This window comes from Macaca fascicularis, chromosome 12 (genome assembly GCF_037993035.2).
Source record: "Macaca fascicularis isolate 582-1 chromosome 12, T2T-MFA8v1.1".
In the NCBI taxonomy this organism is placed as follows: domain Eukaryota; kingdom Metazoa; phylum Chordata; class Mammalia; order Primates; family Cercopithecidae; genus Macaca; species Macaca fascicularis.
The window spans coordinates 52,916,087-52,935,544 of NC_088386.1; the positions used below are offsets into that span (position 1 = coordinate 52,916,087).

The window sequence follows — 19,458 nt, forward strand, 5'->3', positions numbered from 1 at the left end:
AAGACATGCAAACGTACTATGGGAAAAAAAAAAAAAAAACAGAAATGCTTAAGCTACTACTGTCGCACTTAATTGGGTTAGATTTCATTTGACCTACCTCACCCACTTTACAAATGTGGTCATGAAAAAGCAGAGAGCAAATAAGCAATGAAATTCTTAGGCAATTATGCTGAAACTTACAAAGACTTAAAAATTTCCTACAGCATGAGGCAATCTGCAAGTAGAGCCAAATGTTCTCAAGTGTTTCAAATAACAATTATAAAGCATTGTCATTAGGAAAAAAAGCTACAAGTTTTTCATCATGTACAATATGAACTCTTTAGCAGCAAAATGCACCAGGAGCTATCCATGAATATATGCATTCCATATACACAGATGTATAGTCTTTCGAGTGTCTCTTGAATGCCAAAGTAAATATTTAAAATCTGATATACAGTATAACAATATGATTATGCAAAACACATTCAAAATGCAAATATATCAAATGCACATCTGTAAAATGTATTTCACTCTCTTATCTAAGACCTGGCTGGTACCAACCATTTCTGATCGGTCTGGGACTTAAGGGAAGACCGAAGTAACTAAGCACAAACTGTTGAACATATCTCGGGGGTTTTATGTTATCATCTTCAATGTTTTCCTTCCTTAATAGTACTCAACACACTGAAAAAGTACCCCCAAACAAGCACACACTGAATAAAATCATAGACTCCATCATTCTCTAATCCTAACTTCATTATTTCTTTGCACATAACATGACACTACCAATGCCACTTTCTTCCTTGGAAGTCTAGAAAATGTGAAAACTGCCCACCTGAATTTCAAATCCAAATGTTTCATTATCCTGCTTCTCCACAGTAACAAGCTTTCTGTAATAAAAATGTTTAAAAAAGAAACTGCATGAAAATTAAAGTATCACATTTGGCACAGATTTATCATTAAAAATAACTGTCACAATTAAAAATAACTGACATTTATGTAAATTGTAGTATGTAAGATTCTGTGTGTGTGTCTGTGTGTGTGTGTGTGTGTGTGTGTGAGAGAGAGAGAGAGAGAGAGAGAGAGAGAGAGAAAAAGGGAGAGAGAGAAAGAAACAGTCTGGAGAGTTGTATTCCTAAATATTTTGGGAGAGACAAAAAATAATTCAATTTCTTTACCTTTGAGACCAGGAAAAGTCACCTAAAGAACTTGATCTGGTCAAAGCAAGCTGAAAAATCCAAAAAGCACATAGTTATCCCAGGGTCTTCAAGATGCACTGTAAAATGTTCTAAATCTCTCTCTCTCTCCCTTTCTCTCTCGCTCTCTCTCTCTCTCTCTCTCACACACACACACACACACACACACACACTGACACACACACCCCCTGTTCTTTACCACCTTCTTTGGCCCAGCTCCTGGGAAATTGTTGCATAAAGGCAGCCATTTCCATTCTCTACATTCTCTAGTGACAGCAGAGGAGAGTAGGGAGACAGGATTCTAGGCATTCCAATTAAAAGATTGAAAGAGGCTTAGATAGTAATACAATGTGGCAAAAGAGTTAATATAATGTGGCAAAACTCCAAAGCTCCCAAAGAGAACTTCCTCTCTGGTCTGTATTTAAAACAGACTCTGAAAGATTAACCATAGCAATTTGTAATCACACTGAAATCCAAAGAAAAATAGCATACGTAGAATGGCATATGAAACCCAAATACTTTATAGTTTTTGGAGATGATGATGAAATGACTGTGTTTACTATAATAATTCAATATGTTACTGTTTTTAGTAGGATAAAATAATCTCTAAACAATCAACTCACACACACAATTCAGGTAAAACCAGGAACTCAAAACCTCATTTCTGCTTATGATTTATTTTTGTAATAGTTTTGGAAGACTGAAGTGAAATTTCCAGCCAAGAAAGGAAAGAAACCTCAGAATAGTATAAATGGTATAAATAATATCACCTTCATTCCTCTGCACTTTCAGAAAAGATCATATAAACATAAGCTTTCAGGACACATTCTACCGCTGTAAACAGAAGCAGCATCAACAAAAGGTGACAACTTATTTTTTAGGAAAATTGCAGCAGGTTTTGTGTGTGTGGTTTTTTGTTTTTGTTTTTTTGTTTGTTTGTTTGTTTCTTTGTTCAGAAAATGTTTATTAGCCCTATTCTCAAGTGTTGGTTCAAGAACCCAACACATAAGCTCCTAGCTAACCCAGGGTTTTTAATTGTCAACCTGAAATGGCTGTCATATATAAATGAACACATAAAATATCAAGAGATCAATGCATAGTCAGTCCAGACAAGGCAAAATAAAATAAGGAAAGGATGAAAACTAGAAGGGGGAAAATATGTAGAAGATATTAATGCTTATGCGACAAGTTACACAAATGAAATGCTTATTAAGACATTCATTAGGAGTAATGCCTACACCACTGTAGGAAATTTGAATTACCAGGTACCAAATGCCAGCATTTACACACATTTCCTGGAAGGGACCAGTGTTAAGAATTCAGCCACCAGTCCATAAACTTAATGTAATGGAGAGGTGATCTCTTCTTGCCAATTTGCTGTAAATTAATTATATTTTCCTCTATTGTTAGTTCTGGGCTTCAACTCACTTATGTTGCAATGAAGACTGAAATAGATGGCTCAGACCCAAAAAGATTCTCTAGTCTTGCTAAAAAGTATCTCTTTTCAGTTTATAAGCACTAACTGTGGAATGCCTACAAGGATTGGTATGGTTTGTTGTAACCTGATTTTGTACTTCATATGTACCGTTAACAAGTATAGTGACTATTCATCTATGTTAGTGGGCCTCCTTGCAGAAGAGAGCCACAAACTTGATATTTCCAAGCATTCTCAGTCTCTCCCTTATATTGTACTCATATTTTCTTAATCTATTTTTATCATCTTCAGCTGCTTGTTTTCCACCCTTAATTCAAATTATATAATCATAACTAGGGCTTTTTTATTCTTTTTATAAAAGAAGTATCTTATACCTCCATAAATAAGGGCTTATATTTTTAAAGTATTACTCTTGCTATCAGTATTCATCATATTATTCATATATCCATATAGAGAGAGCTATATATATGTATACTTATATGTATATATTTATATGAAATGCATACTGGATCAAATACTTCACATCTGTACATAATCATCTGTGTGATTTGGGCCTCTTGGGGAATGTTATTTGTTTTACTTTCTGCCTCAATGCCCAGCACAGGGCCTGGAATAGAATGGAAACTTAAAAATAGAGAAATAGATAAAAACATATAAACTACTAAATGAAAATGGAAGAATCTGAGGTGATTGAAGAGCCAAGTGAAATATTCAAGTTCAGGAGAAATATGTAAAGATAGTTTTCAACATTGTCCTTTCTTAAATTCAATATCATGGGAAAAACTCAAGGATAATCACTAAAATACATAAAGTAAAATTTAAAAATCTTAAATATGTAGCAAGATTTAAAAATGAAACAAAACAGACAACTGTATATCCATATGCAGAAGAAAGAAACTAGACCATACCTCTCACTCTATACAAAAATCAACTGAAAATGAATAAATGGATCAAAACCTTCATGTAAAACCTGAGACAATAAAACTACTGGAAGAAAACGTAGGGGAAATGCTTCAGCACATTGGACTGGGAAAAATTTTTATGAATAAGACTTTCAAAAAACAGGCAACAAAAGCAAAAATAAACTAATGGGCTATATTAAATTTAAAAGATTCTGCACAGCAAACAATCAACAGAGTGAAAAGACAAGCTGTGGAATGGAAGGAAATATTTACAAACTACTCATTTATATATCCAGAATATATAATGAACTGAAATACCTCAAGATAAAAAAAAATTTTTTTTAATGGGCAAATGATCTGAACAGACCTTCCTCAAAGGAAGACATACAAGACTGGGCATGGTGGCTCAAGCCTGTAATTCCAGCACTTTGGGAGGCCGAGGAGGGTGGATCAACTGAGGTCAGGAGTTCAAGACCAGCCTGGCCAACATGGTGAAACCCCGTCTCTACAAAAATACAAAAATTAGCCAGGCATGATGGCAGGTGCCTGTAATCCCAGATACTCGGGAAGCCGAATTGGAAGAATTACTTCAACCCGGGTGGCAGAGGTTGCAATGAGCTGAGATCATGCCATTGCACTCCAGCCTGGCAACAGAGTGAGATTCCATCTCAAAAAAAGAAAGAAAGAGAGAAAGAGAGAAAGAGAGAAAAAGAGAAAGAAAGAAAGAAAGAAAGAAAGAAAGAAAGAAAGAAAGAAAGAAAGAAAGAAAGAGAGAAAGAAAGAAAGAGAAAGAAAGAAAGAAAGAAGAGAGAGAGAAGATATACAAATGGCTAACAAATATATGAAAAAATGCTCAATATCACTCATCATTGGGGTAATGGAAATTAAAACCATAAGGAGGTATCATCTCACGCCAGTTAGGATAGCTATTATCAAAATGACAATGAATAATAAATGCTGGTGAGGATAAGGAGAAAAGGAAACTCTTATACACTGTTAGTGGGAATGTAAATTAGTACAGCCACTATGGAGAACAGTATGGAGGTCCCTCAAACAACTACAAATAGAACTACCATATGATCCCACAATCCCACTACTGGGAATTCATCCAAAGGAAAGGAAATCATTATATCGAAGAGACATCTGCACTCCCATGTTTATTGCAGCACTATTCACAATAGCCAAGAGATGGCATCAGCCTAGGTGTCCAACAACAGATGAATGGATAAAGAAAATGTGGTATATATACACCATGGAATACAATTCAGCCATAAAAAAGAATGAAATCCTGTCATTCACAGCAACATGGATTGAACTGGAAGACATTATGTTAAGTGAGATAAGCCAGGAATAGAAAGTTAAACACCACATGTTCTCACTCATATGTGGAAGCTAAAAAAAATTGATCTCATAGAAGTAAAAAGTAGAACAGAGGATACTAGAGGCTGAGAAGGGTTGGGGGAAGAAATGGATAGGGACACATTTTTTAAAGGATACAAAATTACAGCTAGATAGGAAGAATAAGTTCTAGTGCTCTATACTGTAGGCTAACTATAGTTAACAATAGTATATCATGTACTAGTTTCAAATAGTTAGAAGGAGGATATTCAACAGTGCCAAAACTAAGAAATGATCATTGTGTGAGATGACGGATTTGCTAATTACTCTGATCTGATCACTATACATTCTATGTATCAAAACATCACTATGTATACCATGAGTATGTATGATTATATATCAACTAAATAAAAATTTTAAAAATCAAAAAAGTTAAAATGAAAGAAAACAGACAAGAACAAAAAAAAAAATTCAATCCAAAACAAGAAGTATAGAAAAAGTACTAATAGAAAACAATTATAGGCCGGGCGCGGTGGCTCAAGCCTGTAATCCCAGCACTTTGGGAGGCCCAGACGGGCGGATCACGAGGTCAGGAGATCGAGAGACCATCCCGGCTAACACGGTGAAACCCCGTCTCTACTAAAAAATACAAAAAAACTAGCCGGGCGAGGTGGCGGGCGCCTGTAGTCCCAGCTACTCGGGAGGCTGAGGCAGGAGAATGGCGTGAACCTGGGAGGCGGAGCTTGCAGTGAGCTGAGATCCGGCCACTGCACTCCAGCCTGGGTGACAGAGCAAGACTCCGTCTCAAAAAAAAAAAAAAAAAAGAAAAAAGAAAACAATTATAGTAGTGCCTCAGTACATAACTGCTAAGTGGATGAATGGTGGCAAGAATTAATAAATTATTAGTAAAATTTTGAGCCTTGTCAATTTTAAATGCCCTTTTACTATGCCAGAAATCAATGCATCTGTTAGGAACTTCAAGATTTCATCCAACCTGTCTTTTGAATCAAAAGTCATTCTGGATAGATTCAAATGTAAAATCTTTTAAACCACAGGACAGACCTGAAACCTCTATAGATATTTCCCCTACCACTCTACTTCTAACCTTTCTATCTAGCTAATTGACTAGTTAAAGATGAAAATATTTGTCTAGCACAACATGAGAAACATAGCAGATTTTCAGTTCCTGTGGACTGACTGATTTGGGTTATCAGCCACACCAAAAGTCAGATTAAGTCAAATTACAAAATTAGTTTCCATTCTGTATTAGCTAAGAGGCTGTTTCAAGCACCTAACACTTAAACAAAAAACAATTTAAATAAATTAAGTACCGTCAAATTCTCTGACACGTGCCACATCTTGACACAAAGTCTACTTGTTTGTGATCTGGGCTGTCAGACTCAGGCGATGTGGAAAGGAATGTTCCCGGGGTTCGACCTAGCTCACACACCAAACTACCTGCCTAAAGTGAAATGAAGTGTGTCTAAGATCTTATCAAGGGTTTTGCACCTTGGAGAAAAAAAAAAAAAAGTCTTTCCTGCACTCCTTTCCCTTGGGTGAACAGCCCTATTCAAGGATCTGACCAGCGGGGTCTATGTTCCCCAGACAGCCCTCCCAGGCAGAGCCTTTTCTAAGGGTTGTAGTGATGGCACCAAAAATCATGAATGAGGAACTGGTGTGCAATTCACAGCATATGCTGGCAACAGCTGTCTTTTATTACACATTATCTAATATGAGAAATCTAGGTTTAGCAATTTGGCAGGCTTGCAAACTACACATTCAATTATGACTGCTGAATAGACAAAGCTTCTTAACTCCTTTCTAGCCATAATACACTGATACCTAGGGTTGGGCTTATGATCACTCTTCTGTTTTTAGTCAGATGACCTAAAAGATCAGGCATTAATATTCAAAATTTAATTTATTCTGCTCTGCAGTGATTCCACACATTCCTCTTCAGTGGGAAACCAAGACCAATACTTCAGCTGTCAATTTTTGAAAGATAGGAGTAATTGGCAGCTCAGCCAGATAGCCAGCCTTCCTTAGAGAAGCTCAAAATTCAACACTGTAGCCACTCTGGGGCTCCTACAGAGGGTTACTTCCTCTTGGTCCCCACTCTATATACTCATCTCCTGAAAGTGTTGGGGAGGGTGCTGAGGAGAGGCTACTGATTCAAGAGTGAGGTTTTTTGTCACTGGTATTTGTTTCAAAGTCCCCAAAATTATGTGCTCTGCTGCCTTTCCAGTCCCCTGCCTCACTCCCTAATTCTTCCATGCAACTGCCACCCCCTTTTAAGTAAGGAGCGTTAGGATATCAATGCTCCACAGACTGTTCAAAGATGCAACAAAATAATGGAGCTGAACTTAATTGCCTAATGTTAAGTGCCCGGAGAAACCGAAATACAATACTGCCATTTCCAAGTAAGGTCTGACTGTAGGCTCACAGACAGACCTCTTCAAGAAAAATTATTGGGTATTGATCATGCATGCCACAATATGGATTAAAGAATAGTTTTCAAAGTCTTTTGTAGTGAAATTAGCACAGTTTTCTACCTAAAATTGTCATGAAGTGATTAAAATCCTTTGGTGTAGTTCAGGACAATTGGGAGTTACAGCACCTAATGGGTGTGCTGCTGGACACACCGTGAAAGCCACTGCAGGGCAGAGCCCTGCCCAGCAGTGTACACATCCCAGAGCAGAGCACACATTCCCTGTCTGAACTTGTAGATGAAATCAGCATTCCAGCAGTTGCCTATTTAGCAATAATGTGATAACTAAAAGAAAATGAGGAAAAGAGAGTCAGTCTGTGGTACCACTAAAGTTTGTGGACTTGTTTGTCAGGTCCCTGGTTCTCACTATAGCATTCTGTAAAAACTGCTTTCCAAAAGCAACGTACTACAGTTATGAGAGTGGGTGGTAAGACAATCACTACTTCTTTGGCGCCATTGATAGAGGCTGTCCTTAATTCCTCCTGTCTCCTTCCTATCGAGCTTTCCATTGCAAAGATTTTCTTTCTTTTGCCCTAAAACTATGTTCACAAGCAGAAGCCATACTGGGGTGTCTGACACTTCCTACCAGTACAGGTAGTGAGATGACATGCACACAGAGAAATCTATTTTTAAATAATTCTGAATGTAAACACCCAATTGATTCTGAAGACTAATTTGAAACTACAAGCTAACCAGATATAGCTTTGCAGAAACCAAAGCCAACAACAACAAGAAGTATGAGCTGTTGACGTCAGCCCTGAAAGTGTTGAAAATAACAGTAGGCAGAGAAACACCTGCTCATGTGATTGCCTCACAAGGATCTTGTTGCCTGCAATTTAGTCAGTGCCAAATGGGTGATTATTCTCTAAAAACCAGTTAAAGGAAATGAACATCCATTTGGAAGATTGTGAAATGTTGGGATAAACTTGCATCAAGTCTCATTGATGATAATTGTACGGAATCAGAACTATCATGTACAAGAAGTTTTGTTTTGCTATTTTTTAAAGCAATTCTCACAACAGTAAGAAAAAGCTGTTTGGATATGGGGAGTCCACCACATGAAAGAATTTGAGAGAAGGGGAATGAGAAGACCTAGAAAAGATGAGAACATCTGCATAAATTAATTAGTATGGGGATATGTGTGTGCCTGTGTACATATGTGTACATGCACATATGCACATACACACACACACGTGCATTTCATATGCCAAAATCCCTGTCTTTACCTTCTTCTGATAATCAGCCTCTCCTACTGATTGCCTTCTTTCAGTTCATGCTATCTTCACTCTGGCTTAAACCAGATTTGACTCCTCCATCTTCAGTTCCTTTCATATTAAAGCTTTTCAGTCTCCTTTCTGTTCCCCCATTTCTGCTTTCTCCAACAACTGCAAAAGTTCCTCCCTCACCACTAGTCTCTACTCACTTACTAATCCACCACATTTCTACAATAAGGTTCCTGAAATCTTCTACTTCTCAAACATGTTCAGTGGCCCTCGTGCCGGCTTTTTCAGAAGTTGTCCAAATGTTCTGTAAAGCAGCCCAGCTCTGAGATCTCCTCTCACCTCCTACACACTAACCAGGTTCTCCTGACACACTTAATATTGTGTTGTTACACAAAAAATCCTCCAGGCACCAGGATCTGTGCCGCAGCTTCAGTTTCTCCCTTGCTCTGGAATACCCTTCAATATCTGGAATATCTATTTCCAAGACTATATTTAAAGATGTTTCACTTGGATGAGAGTATTCATGTTGTTTTACTTTGCAGAAAACCCATTCTTTCTGCTTACTGAATTGTAAACAGTATATGGGTAGAAAACATTCCCTTCTCGTCTTTTTGCCTCCTACTCTAGCATGATGTCTGTCTCCTTGTAGGTGCTCAGGAACCATCTGTTGCATTGAATTGCATGGGCTAGAGAGTAGATCAAATGAGTGAGGTTGCGGGTATGGAGGACATAGAGGGTGGAAAGTTCCCACCCTGATTCAAAAAATACCAACTCTCTTCAGGAAAAAAAACAAAAACAAAAAAACAAAAAAAACATAGCCTAATCAAGTGAACCATAGTTAGTGTGATAGCTTCATGGCAAATATAAAGAAAATCTGACTGCTTTATATCTGAAAACTGAAAAAAGATGTCGGCATTTCTCATGTTGCTTTATCTTCAGACAGGTTGTAGATTGATAAAATGTACATCACTACATTAAAGTTTGTATCATAAAAGCACTTTAGATTGAGAACGATCAATAATCCAAATCATGGAAAATTATGCCCTTATCTTCATTGTGAAAAATGCCAAGGCATCAGCTAGATACATCACTGCAAAAAAGATCATGTCTTTTTTGCCATACCTATGCCATACCTCTCTAATCCTGAATTTAGAAGGCGTAAGAGAAGCACATGATGTACATGCAAGACTTCAGCACAAAAATTCTTGCTCTATGGCAATTTTAAACATTTTCTGTAGAAATGCTATATCGAAATTCAAATATGTACCTGGGGATTTAGAGCAAGTCGTTTTAAAAAATCCTGAAGAGGTATTATGGTTAAAAATATTTTTTTACATGCTAGAAATTGAAGAACAAAAAATCAAAATAAATTCAGTTAGACATAGATTTTTCCAAATGAGTTTTCATCCCTAGAGACAAACTTTGCAATAAAAATATTAAAATGGCATAATCTGGCAGTTAATAAGCATGCACTGAATGCCAGTCACCGTGTTAGGCACTGCACAGTTCCTTATTTAACCAACATAAGAACCCAATAAGGGTGGTTCTATTATTAACTCCATTTTAGAAAAAAGGAAACTGAAGCTTAGAGAGGCAAGTGGCTTGCTCAAGATCTCACAGTCACTAAGTGGTGAGCTGATATTCAATCTGGCACTCGTCTATTCAAAAACAAAAATCTTACTTTCCAATAGCATGAGGTATGTGCCAGTGCCCAAGAGCTGAAGATAATTAGTCAACAAAATTTGTCCTCAAAAAAAGTATTTCTTATTTGATTATGAACTGAAATGACCATCAAGGACTGCAAGTGAGGATGGAAGGGAAAGAATCAAGGGAGACACAATGGGGAAAAGATCATTAATTCTCATACTGGTTGTATCTATATAAACCATCTTCAAGTTTATTACGCGTAACGATTTCTATTTTATCTGAGCACTCCTCCAAATGAGAAAAACAAACTATTTTTTGCCTTGAAAAAAAAGTTTGATTGTGGTCTCAAATCTTTGGACTGGTTCACCCAGCTCCCTGAGCATCTCACCTCCTTCGCCCATAATAATCAGCCACTAATTCCAAAGCCTCTAAAATATCACTATTAGTATGAAGTCAGACAAACATATCACTCTGCCCTCAAGAGAACGTGAACACTCTAAAAGGTACAAAATAGCAATCATACCTGCTTTCGTCCCCGAGGTAGAGTAGCCACCGTGTCTGCCAACATTTGAATCCTTCTATTATCGTCCATCGTAAGGCTACCTGTGAGTGTGGAGTAAGAGCTATACGCTGGCCCAGCACAGAAGTCCGCCAAATTGCCATTGCTGCTGTGTTGCAGGAGCCTTTGTAAAGACATTGTGAATAAAGATCACTCCAGCTAGCACATGGTTGAGTGGCCTTGCAGGATGGGGGAAGCTAAAAGTACAACTCTGACAAGTAATCAAAAGTAGCAAAGCAGAAAGAGCCCATGTGACCTCTGTGGTTTGAGGAACTTGTTACACAAACCCTATCTTGCAATTCACTCCCATTTCTCAAAGCTTTTTTTCTTTAAGCTCCTGAGAGAACCTGGAGCTAATTTTTACAATTTAAAAAAAAAAACTTATTTTTTCACCTCAAACAGCGGAACTCTTACACTTTTATGTTTTGTGGCAAGTTGCATTCACACCACCATTTGCCATTTTTTTCTTCAGAGAAGAAAGAAAAATGTCCCCAAGTGCTACCATTTGCTTCCCATCCATTCTCTTATTTAACATTAGTAATGCAAGGCAAAAGTCAGCTCACAAGGACATTCAGTTCTTGTGAATACAGGCAAGAATTACAGGTGCCGGTCATAATGTTCTCTCTCGAAGACCTTGTAATGTACTTTCCCTGAAGTATACCCTAGATCATTAATGTTCATCAAAAAGAACATTATATCTGCCACTGGGGTTGTAACCATTCAGCATTCTTCTGGTTGTCCTTTTGCTACTTTGTCCTTACTAAAATTACCCATGATCTTTACAAAGTACAATGGGAAGGGAAAGTCAGCACATTTAGGGCACAATGTTGCCATTTCTTAGACAAGACTTTGCAGCAGCATCAGAAAGTGGTCCCAGGGTAGGAAAGGAGTGGGCAGGAAGGTAACAGGCAAACCAAGGTGGCGCAAGAATGTTGCCTGTTGGTCCCTGCCTGTGCATATGTGTTAAGGGCACCATCACCACGTACTCAAGATCACAGATGCTTTTTTTTTTTTTTCCTTTGGCTGAGGTTGGGGGCAGGTAGTTTTGAGAGAACTGGTTTCAGTGGAGGAGCAGGGGAGGCAAGTAAAAGGAAGAATCAAAACAAAAGTCAACAAGAGAAGTTTTACGTGGCACAAAAAGTCAAATGTGCTTTTTAGAATCTCCGAAGGTCAATACTAGCATTTAAAAGAGTTAGTAAATCTTTGAACTAAAATGGAATGTGTGCGTACTGGAAGTGAAGATGGATTCAACTCAAGTAGAAATTGCCAAATATAAATAGTAAAATCTGAATTAATAGTGCTTCAAAAGTTGAAGCCAATTATAGATTTTAAAAACTCTATCATAGCATGACTCATTATACTGGAATTGAATTTTGACATGGACAAAGTGATATCACCAAAAACATACAACGGTCTAAATCGGAAATTAAAAACACATGTTTTCAGAAGCCAGGTGTGTAACATAAATGTGTAAGGCAAAAGGGAGTGGTAAATACCTTGGCAACTGAAGAATACATCAGTTATAAAGACATTCACGTAAAATCTATAATTATAGCTATGTACAGATATATATACAGGTATATGTGGGGGGGGGGGGTGTGTGTATTAGGAAGAGAGAGAGAGAGATTGATTTTAAAAACATTTCCAGACTATGAGGCACATAAATTAAATCAACACTATTAATGGATGACAGCAGTCCACTGTACCCTAGGAATTTGATAAAGTTAGGTAAATATTTTTAATATTTATTCTTAGTATTTTAAAATGCCAAATGGAAATTATACATTTGCTTAATATAAGGCCACGCACTTAGGCCAACTGACTCACCCATTTTTATAAATGACCACTAAAATTGTATCAATTCATTGTTATACTGACCTTAAGCTGATGTAAATCATAGATCATCATTCAATTAAGAAACTGGAAAATAATTTACTTATTACTTAACTCATGAAATGTGTTTAACAAGTAAAATTTTTCACATCATGGGATCTCTGGATATAAAACAAGGGTCAAAAGCAGCTCTGACATCCAACCAACCCATATCAACATGGTCACACCTGTTAATTACCAATTTATGACCTAGTCTATTTTTATTGGTCAGTTCCCTGTTCTGTCATTGCCTGTGTCATGCCAGTCACTAATATCCTGATCAAAAGTGTCCCTTGTGATAATGGGTGGAGAAACAGTAATCTTTTTTTTTTTTTTTTTTTTTTTTTTTTTGAGACAGAGTCTTGCTCTGTCGCCCAAGCTGGAGTGCAGTGGCGCGATCCTGGCTCACTGCAAGCTCCGCCTCCTGGGTTCACGCCATTCTCCTGCCCCAGCCTCCCGAGTAGCTGGGACTACAGGCGCCCGCCACTGCGCCCGGCTCATTTTTTTTGTATTTTTAGTAGAGACGGGGTTTCACCGTGGTCTCGATCTCCTGACCTTGTGATCCGCCCGCCTCGGCCTCCCAAAGTGCTGGGATTACAGGCGTGAGCCACCGCGCCCGGCCAAAACAGTAATCTTTTAAGGGGGATGTGACTTCCAAACAACAAATCCTTGACTTACAAAGGTGTTCTACTGTTTAGAACATCTCTTTTCTTTTAGGATTTACCTTAGGAAAATTATAATAGACGAGACTCTCTTCCCCTTCAGCCTCCCCTTTATTTTGGAGAGGTGATTCTGGAAATGAATTGGATCAAGCTATCTAGGTACTCGTAAGATTTCAGGAGTATCTCACTGTTCACAAAATAAAATGAAATAAAAATTATTTTGTATTATCTGATTTCATTCTCTGAAATGTCATATCATTTTTTAGATTCTTATTTTGAGATTTAATATATTCTAGTTAGGTCAGTAGTTAGTTGTAGACAAGTCTGTTTCTCTGCTAATGTCTAATTTCCTTGAAAGCAAAGAACACCTTTTATCTTTAAATGTATACTTTATGTCCTACATACAAAAATTGTTCAATAAATGTTAATAAAAAGAGAAAGGTGGAAGCAGTAGATATTAAACAAAATGAATTAAACAACAGTGTTCTTGGTATTAGTAAGGAAAAAATTAATTAATATGGTAGGAAATGTATGTACTACAAGCTCATATTCCAAAGTGCTACAATTTTCACTAAGGGGTGATCTGAGAGATGAGGACAAAGTCTCTTAAAAATACGTCTCATCTGCCATATGCTCTAAAAGCTAATATTTGTTATGTGGGGCATGCCTCTTATTTGGAACATTGTGTTCATAAATATGCAAATACCCTTGGAAGGAATTAATCTTTAGTACAAATGAGATGAACACTGAGGGCCTACAACATGGAGATTTGGTAGAGTCAGGTGAGAGGAATATGCCTAAAACATGGAACAGGGAAAGAAAGGTGGAGAGGTTTGCAAGACAAACTGAGCCAACCTTATAATCATCTATGAAAATCTTAGGCAGCTGTAAGAGGGTTGACAACAGGGTTCCAGTGTCACACTACTTAGATTCAAATTCTAGGTCTGCTGCTTTAAAGGCTATGGACTGAGTTGTGTCCCTCAAAAATTCATACATTAAAACCCTGAGCTTCAATGTGTCTGTATTTAGAGATAGGGCCTATAAGGAAGTTAAGGAATCATTTAAGGTTAAATGAAGTCATAAGGGTAAGGATGAGATCTGATAAGATTAGTGCCCTCATAGGAAGAGGTGGCAGAGGGCTCTCTCTCCACCAAATGAGAACACAGCAAGAAGGCAGACTCCTGCAAGCCAGGAAGAGAGCCCTCACCAGAAATCAAATCTGTCAGCACCTCAGCTTGGGCTTCCCAGCATCTAAAACTGTGAGAAAATAAATTTCTATTGTTTAAAGACACGCAGTCTATGGTATTTGTTATGCTATGGTATTGGTTATGGTGGCTTGAACTAATACACTCCCTAAACGTTAGTGTTCACATATCTAAAACAAAAATTTGCAGGGAAAAATAGACAGAATAGCCCATGAATAGCACATGGTATAAAGTAAGCTATGTCTACTGAATTTTGTTTTAAGTAACAAGGCTTCAAAAGGAAAAGCTAAAAAAGGAAATGACATAAATTCTATATGAATAGCCCTATTCATTACCAAGTGCCTTTATGTGCAGCAAGGATGCCCTTGCTCACCCTGGAGAAATCTAAAGGCTACAATACGTGTGAATTTCTTACCATTGAAAATCAAGATGTGTTTGAAAATCGTCATCAGAGCCAATGTCTGAAATCTCTGGATTATTGTAAGACACAAAAGAAGAGTAACTGGTTGCTTAAAGAATGAGACTTCCTCTATGCCTTCCTGATCTTAAGATAGTTGTTGAGTTTTTGTTTGTTTTATTTTTGCAGTTTGCCCTTATTTGCACAAGAAGATTGTATTTGGCTTCCTGTAACATCATAGGATTTTGTTTTGTTTTGGTTTGCTAATTTGTTTTATTTTGGCCTTTTGCCTTCATTTGGAAGGGAAGTTTTTATTCGGGTCTCTGGACTGATGTAGGAGATGGGTTAAAGTCACATAGACAATATTTGAATGTTGTGCCTTTGAATCTATATAAGGTAAATTTAATTTAGTAAAGTTACTCTCATATCTGAGGATCCACTGACTGTGAAAACTGCTCTGTCCTATGTATCACCTTATTCGAGTGCTGGAGTTGGGTAGACAGACGTCCTCATCCAACTCAGTGTGGATCACTGGGATTATGAACACTACTCCCCAGAGAGTAATAGCCTTCTTCAGAAAATGATAAACGAAAAATCTGTAACTAGGACAAGCCCTGAAAAACAGGCAGCTCAGGAAAGGAAAATAACAGAAACAAAGGTCATAAAGACCCTGTGTTAGAAATCTTAGTGTGATATAAGCCAAATATTGGCTTAGAGTTGTGACATGCATATGTAAAACAGCACAAAGAAAAATTTTAAACCTAATATAAATAATAGCTAGCAATACATCAAATCTATTATGTTTTTAATACAAGTGCAAGGAAACAATTTTCTGATTTATTCAAGTTTAATTCAATCAAATCATGAAGCTATGGGTAGATTGCAATATCATTCAAGGGATTAAGCCACTAAATTCAATTTGGGCTTTAAATAGATTATCTAGATCAGTGTTTCATGAAATAACTCAGTAAGATAATGTCAACATTCTTATAGATGTAAAAGTAGACACATTCTTTTGGTGCACTTATCACGTAGAAACATCATTAACTGCATTTTTAAAAAGTCCATTTGCTTCTTTATTTCAGGTTTATGGGGAGTACCTTGAGCATGTTGGGCATATGGCAGGGACGGCTCCATGTTGAAGGGTCCATGCTGAAGGTACACAGTAGTACTGGGGCCTCTTGGAAGCAGTCAGGATGTGCGTGGGATTTAAAAGGCAGCTTCTCCTGTGGACTTATCCATATATCTATACAAAATGCTCTGTGAATGCATCAGGGTTGTTTTGAGTCTTAAGAGGTGGTCTATGCAATGATTTTAAAACTGTACTCATGAAAATGTAAGATCCTTTGAATGTCCTGGGAAAAAAAGGAAGAAGAGGAAAAAGAAAAAGGCATGAGAGGGAGATTCTGAGATTTTCAGTGCTGCCATCAACCACAGTAGTCGTAATTGCTTTGCTTTATATTGTGTTCCCATTCATGCCACACGATTTAATCAGGTTAAAAAATAAAACTGAATGAAAATACAGGCTTATAGAAAACAGAAAAGACTATTCATATAGAGTGTGAAGAATGGTAGACTATTGGATCCCTCTGTTTAAAAAAAAAAAAAAGTGTCAGCCCTCTAATGAGTTCCCCAATTTCTACCAACTATCACCTTTTTGGAGAGATAAAGCCCTAACAGTAAAAATCCCTTTAAAAAGAAACACAAAGTAACCAGGATAACCAATAGTTAAAGGAACCCTAATTCTGGATTTGTTTAAAATTCATTCAAAACAATCTTTTGTTCATTAACCTATTAAGACAAAGGTAGAGAGGGTTTAACTCAACTGGAATGAACAACATTTCTGTACTAAGGCAATTGTCCTATAATATAAAGATGCCTTTCCAAGAAAGATTAAGGCTTTAAGAGAAATATATAATTGGTTGACCACTTATTACCAGGAGTATTTTCCTTCTTTGAGGACTATTGTATTTTTTTTTAAAGTAGCTATTTTTATTTTAAAGTCATTTGATTAATAAAATATTTAAGAATATGTCCAATCAAGTTCAAATGTCAAGATCAAGATATAGAGGCATATAGAAATCTACCTGTCTATATAGAGAGATAGATAGATAATTTTCATTTAGTTTTATTTTTAACCTGATGCATATATATCTTTATCTTGCTGCCATAACAACCATGAAATGAATTATATTAGCCACACCCAATAGAAATTGGCTTCAGTGAAGAGGGCTGTTTCTATTTGAATATAGGAATAATTTATTTTATTTATTTATTCATTTATTTTTTGAGAAGGAGTCTCGCTCTGTTGCCCAGGCTGGGGTAAAGGGGCGCGACCTCGGCTCACTGCAAGCTCCACCTCCCGGGTTCACGCCATTCTCCTGACTCAGCCTCCCGAGTAGCTGGGACTACAGGTGCCCGCCACCACTCCCGGCTCCGGCTCATTTTTTTTTGTATTTTTAGTAGAGACGGGGTTTCACCGTGTTAGCCAGGATGGTCTCGATCTCCTGACCTTGTGATCCACCCACCTCGGCCTCCCAAAGTGCTGGGATTACAGGCCTGAGTCACTGCACCCGGTAGGAATAATTTATTGAAATCAGTCCATTCAAATCTATTTGAGTCAAAGAGCATGACCTTAGGCAACAAAATAAAATCACTAAATTTCTGCATTAAAAAGAAATTAAATTCAATGTAATAGATGTCCAAGCTATTAAGATTGATTTTTGCTTTTAAAAATTCCAAGTAAGCTGGGGATAGAAGGAAAAATACCTTAACATAATGAAGAGTATCTACAGAAATACCCACCCAACATTAACCTTAATATTGAAATGTAAATTTTTTCATTATTGTAAGGAGGAAGACCACGATGACCATAACCATCATCACTCTTCACACTTTTACAGTATATCACAAATAAAAGGTATAGAATTTATAAACAAACACAACAAAACTGTCAAGTTTGTTGATTATATGGCTTCATAACTAGATTATCCAGGACAATTCATGAAGAACAAAAACCCGGTAAGAATTTTTCTGAAATATAGCATTCAAAAGACAACATACAAATATAGAGAAACAAGTTTCTTATACAGTAGCAGTTATTATGTTATATATTTGTTAATATATTATATTATAATATTATCTTATTACAAAAGAACTTGTAAGAATGGGAGAAAGACACATCAAAATAGCCAAAAAGTCATAAAACAGAAATGAATTTAGCAAACATTTTTAAGATGTTATGAAGAAAATTCTAGAGTCCAGACTAAGGAAAAGGCGTGCCATGTTCTCATATGAGAAGAGCCCATCTTGTAAAGACATTTATTATCCCCAAATGTTCTAAAATAGTTCACTACAAGTCAAAATCTCTATAGGTTTTGTTTGTTTGCTTGCTTGTTTGTTTATAAAATTTGACACACATTCTTACACTCATCTGAAAGAGAAACTGCACAAGAAAAATCTGAAAATAAAAGAGGTAAGAGATGGAGGTAAGGATGGGCATTGGGAAAACTATCTTTAATGTTATATGGGTTAGAACTGTATTGTCAAATGGAAAAAGTCAATAAAAAGAATGTCTATAAATATAATATTATCAAAGAATAGAGACTCCTCAAACATACCCATGCATATGTAAGAATTTATATTTCCATGAAGTCATTCCAGTGTACTAGGAAAATAATATATCTTCCAATAAATAAGACTGGAACTCATTTGAAAAAAAATAAATCTTAGCTTTGTATGATAATATAATAGCAACTTCCAGGTAGCTTAAGGAGTTAAAAGGTAAAAATAACTTAAAATCTATAAAAGAATAGCAGAAAATATAGAATATTTAATATAATTAGGTTGGAATGCTTTTCCTAACAATACATAAGACCCCAGAAAGCATTAGCTATGTAAAGACGAAAAACTTCTGTTCAATGAAAGCTTTAATGTTCATAGCTGAAAACTAAGTGAAAGATAGCAAGAAATTATTTGTGACAGACAATTGTTTAATGGTTATAATAGAGTGTTTAAAATTATACTTCTCAACAAAGTATTTTTAAATAGCAAAAGCTATGAACAGATAATTTACAACTGAAATACAAATTGTTGATAGATTTATTAAAGGAACTCACCCTAATTAGTAATCAGGAAAGCAAAAATTGAAATAGATACTCCTTTTTGCCCACCAAATAAACAAAAATAATAAAAGTTAGTGATGTCCAGTATTGACAAAATTGCAAGTAAGTGAGCACTTAAATTCTTCTGGTAGGAATACAAATCAATAAAGACATAATAACAGTGAGGTAATTTGACAGTATCAAAATTTTAAATGTGCAACATGTAATGTGTTACACTTTTGACAGTTAATGGCAGTGAATCTTCTTTTAAGAATTGACCCTTAGTGCCGGGCGCAGGGGCTTACGCCTGTAATCCCACACTTTGGGAAGCCAAGGTGGATCACATGAGGTCACGAGTTCGAGACCAGCTTTGCCAACATGGTGAAATCCATTTTCACTAAAAATACAAAAATTAGCCAGGTGTGGTGGCAGGTGCCTGTAATCCCAGCTAC

General features: G+C 36.6%; 1 protein-coding gene across 2 annotated transcripts in view; it reads right to left on the reverse strand.

Moving 5' to 3' along the window:
* Nucleotides 1-10,974, reverse strand: part of CYTIP (cytohesin 1 interacting protein) — a 29,921-nt gene extending 18,947 nt beyond the window's left edge. For both annotated transcript variants that reach the window (XM_074009144.1, XM_005573223.4), the window contains exons 1-3: nucleotides 10,732-10,974; nucleotides 1,158-1,207; nucleotides 815-869 (exon numbers count right to left, since the gene is read on the reverse strand). In XM_074009144.1, coding sequence (XP_073865245.1) covers nucleotides 815-869; nucleotides 1,158-1,207; nucleotides 10,732-10,905 — 279 coding nt within the window. In that variant the 5' untranslated portion in view covers nucleotides 10,906-10,974. The remainder of the gene's footprint in view (nucleotides 1-814; nucleotides 870-1,157; nucleotides 1,208-10,731) is intronic.
* Between the last annotated feature and the right edge of the window lie 8,484 nt (nucleotides 10,975-19,458).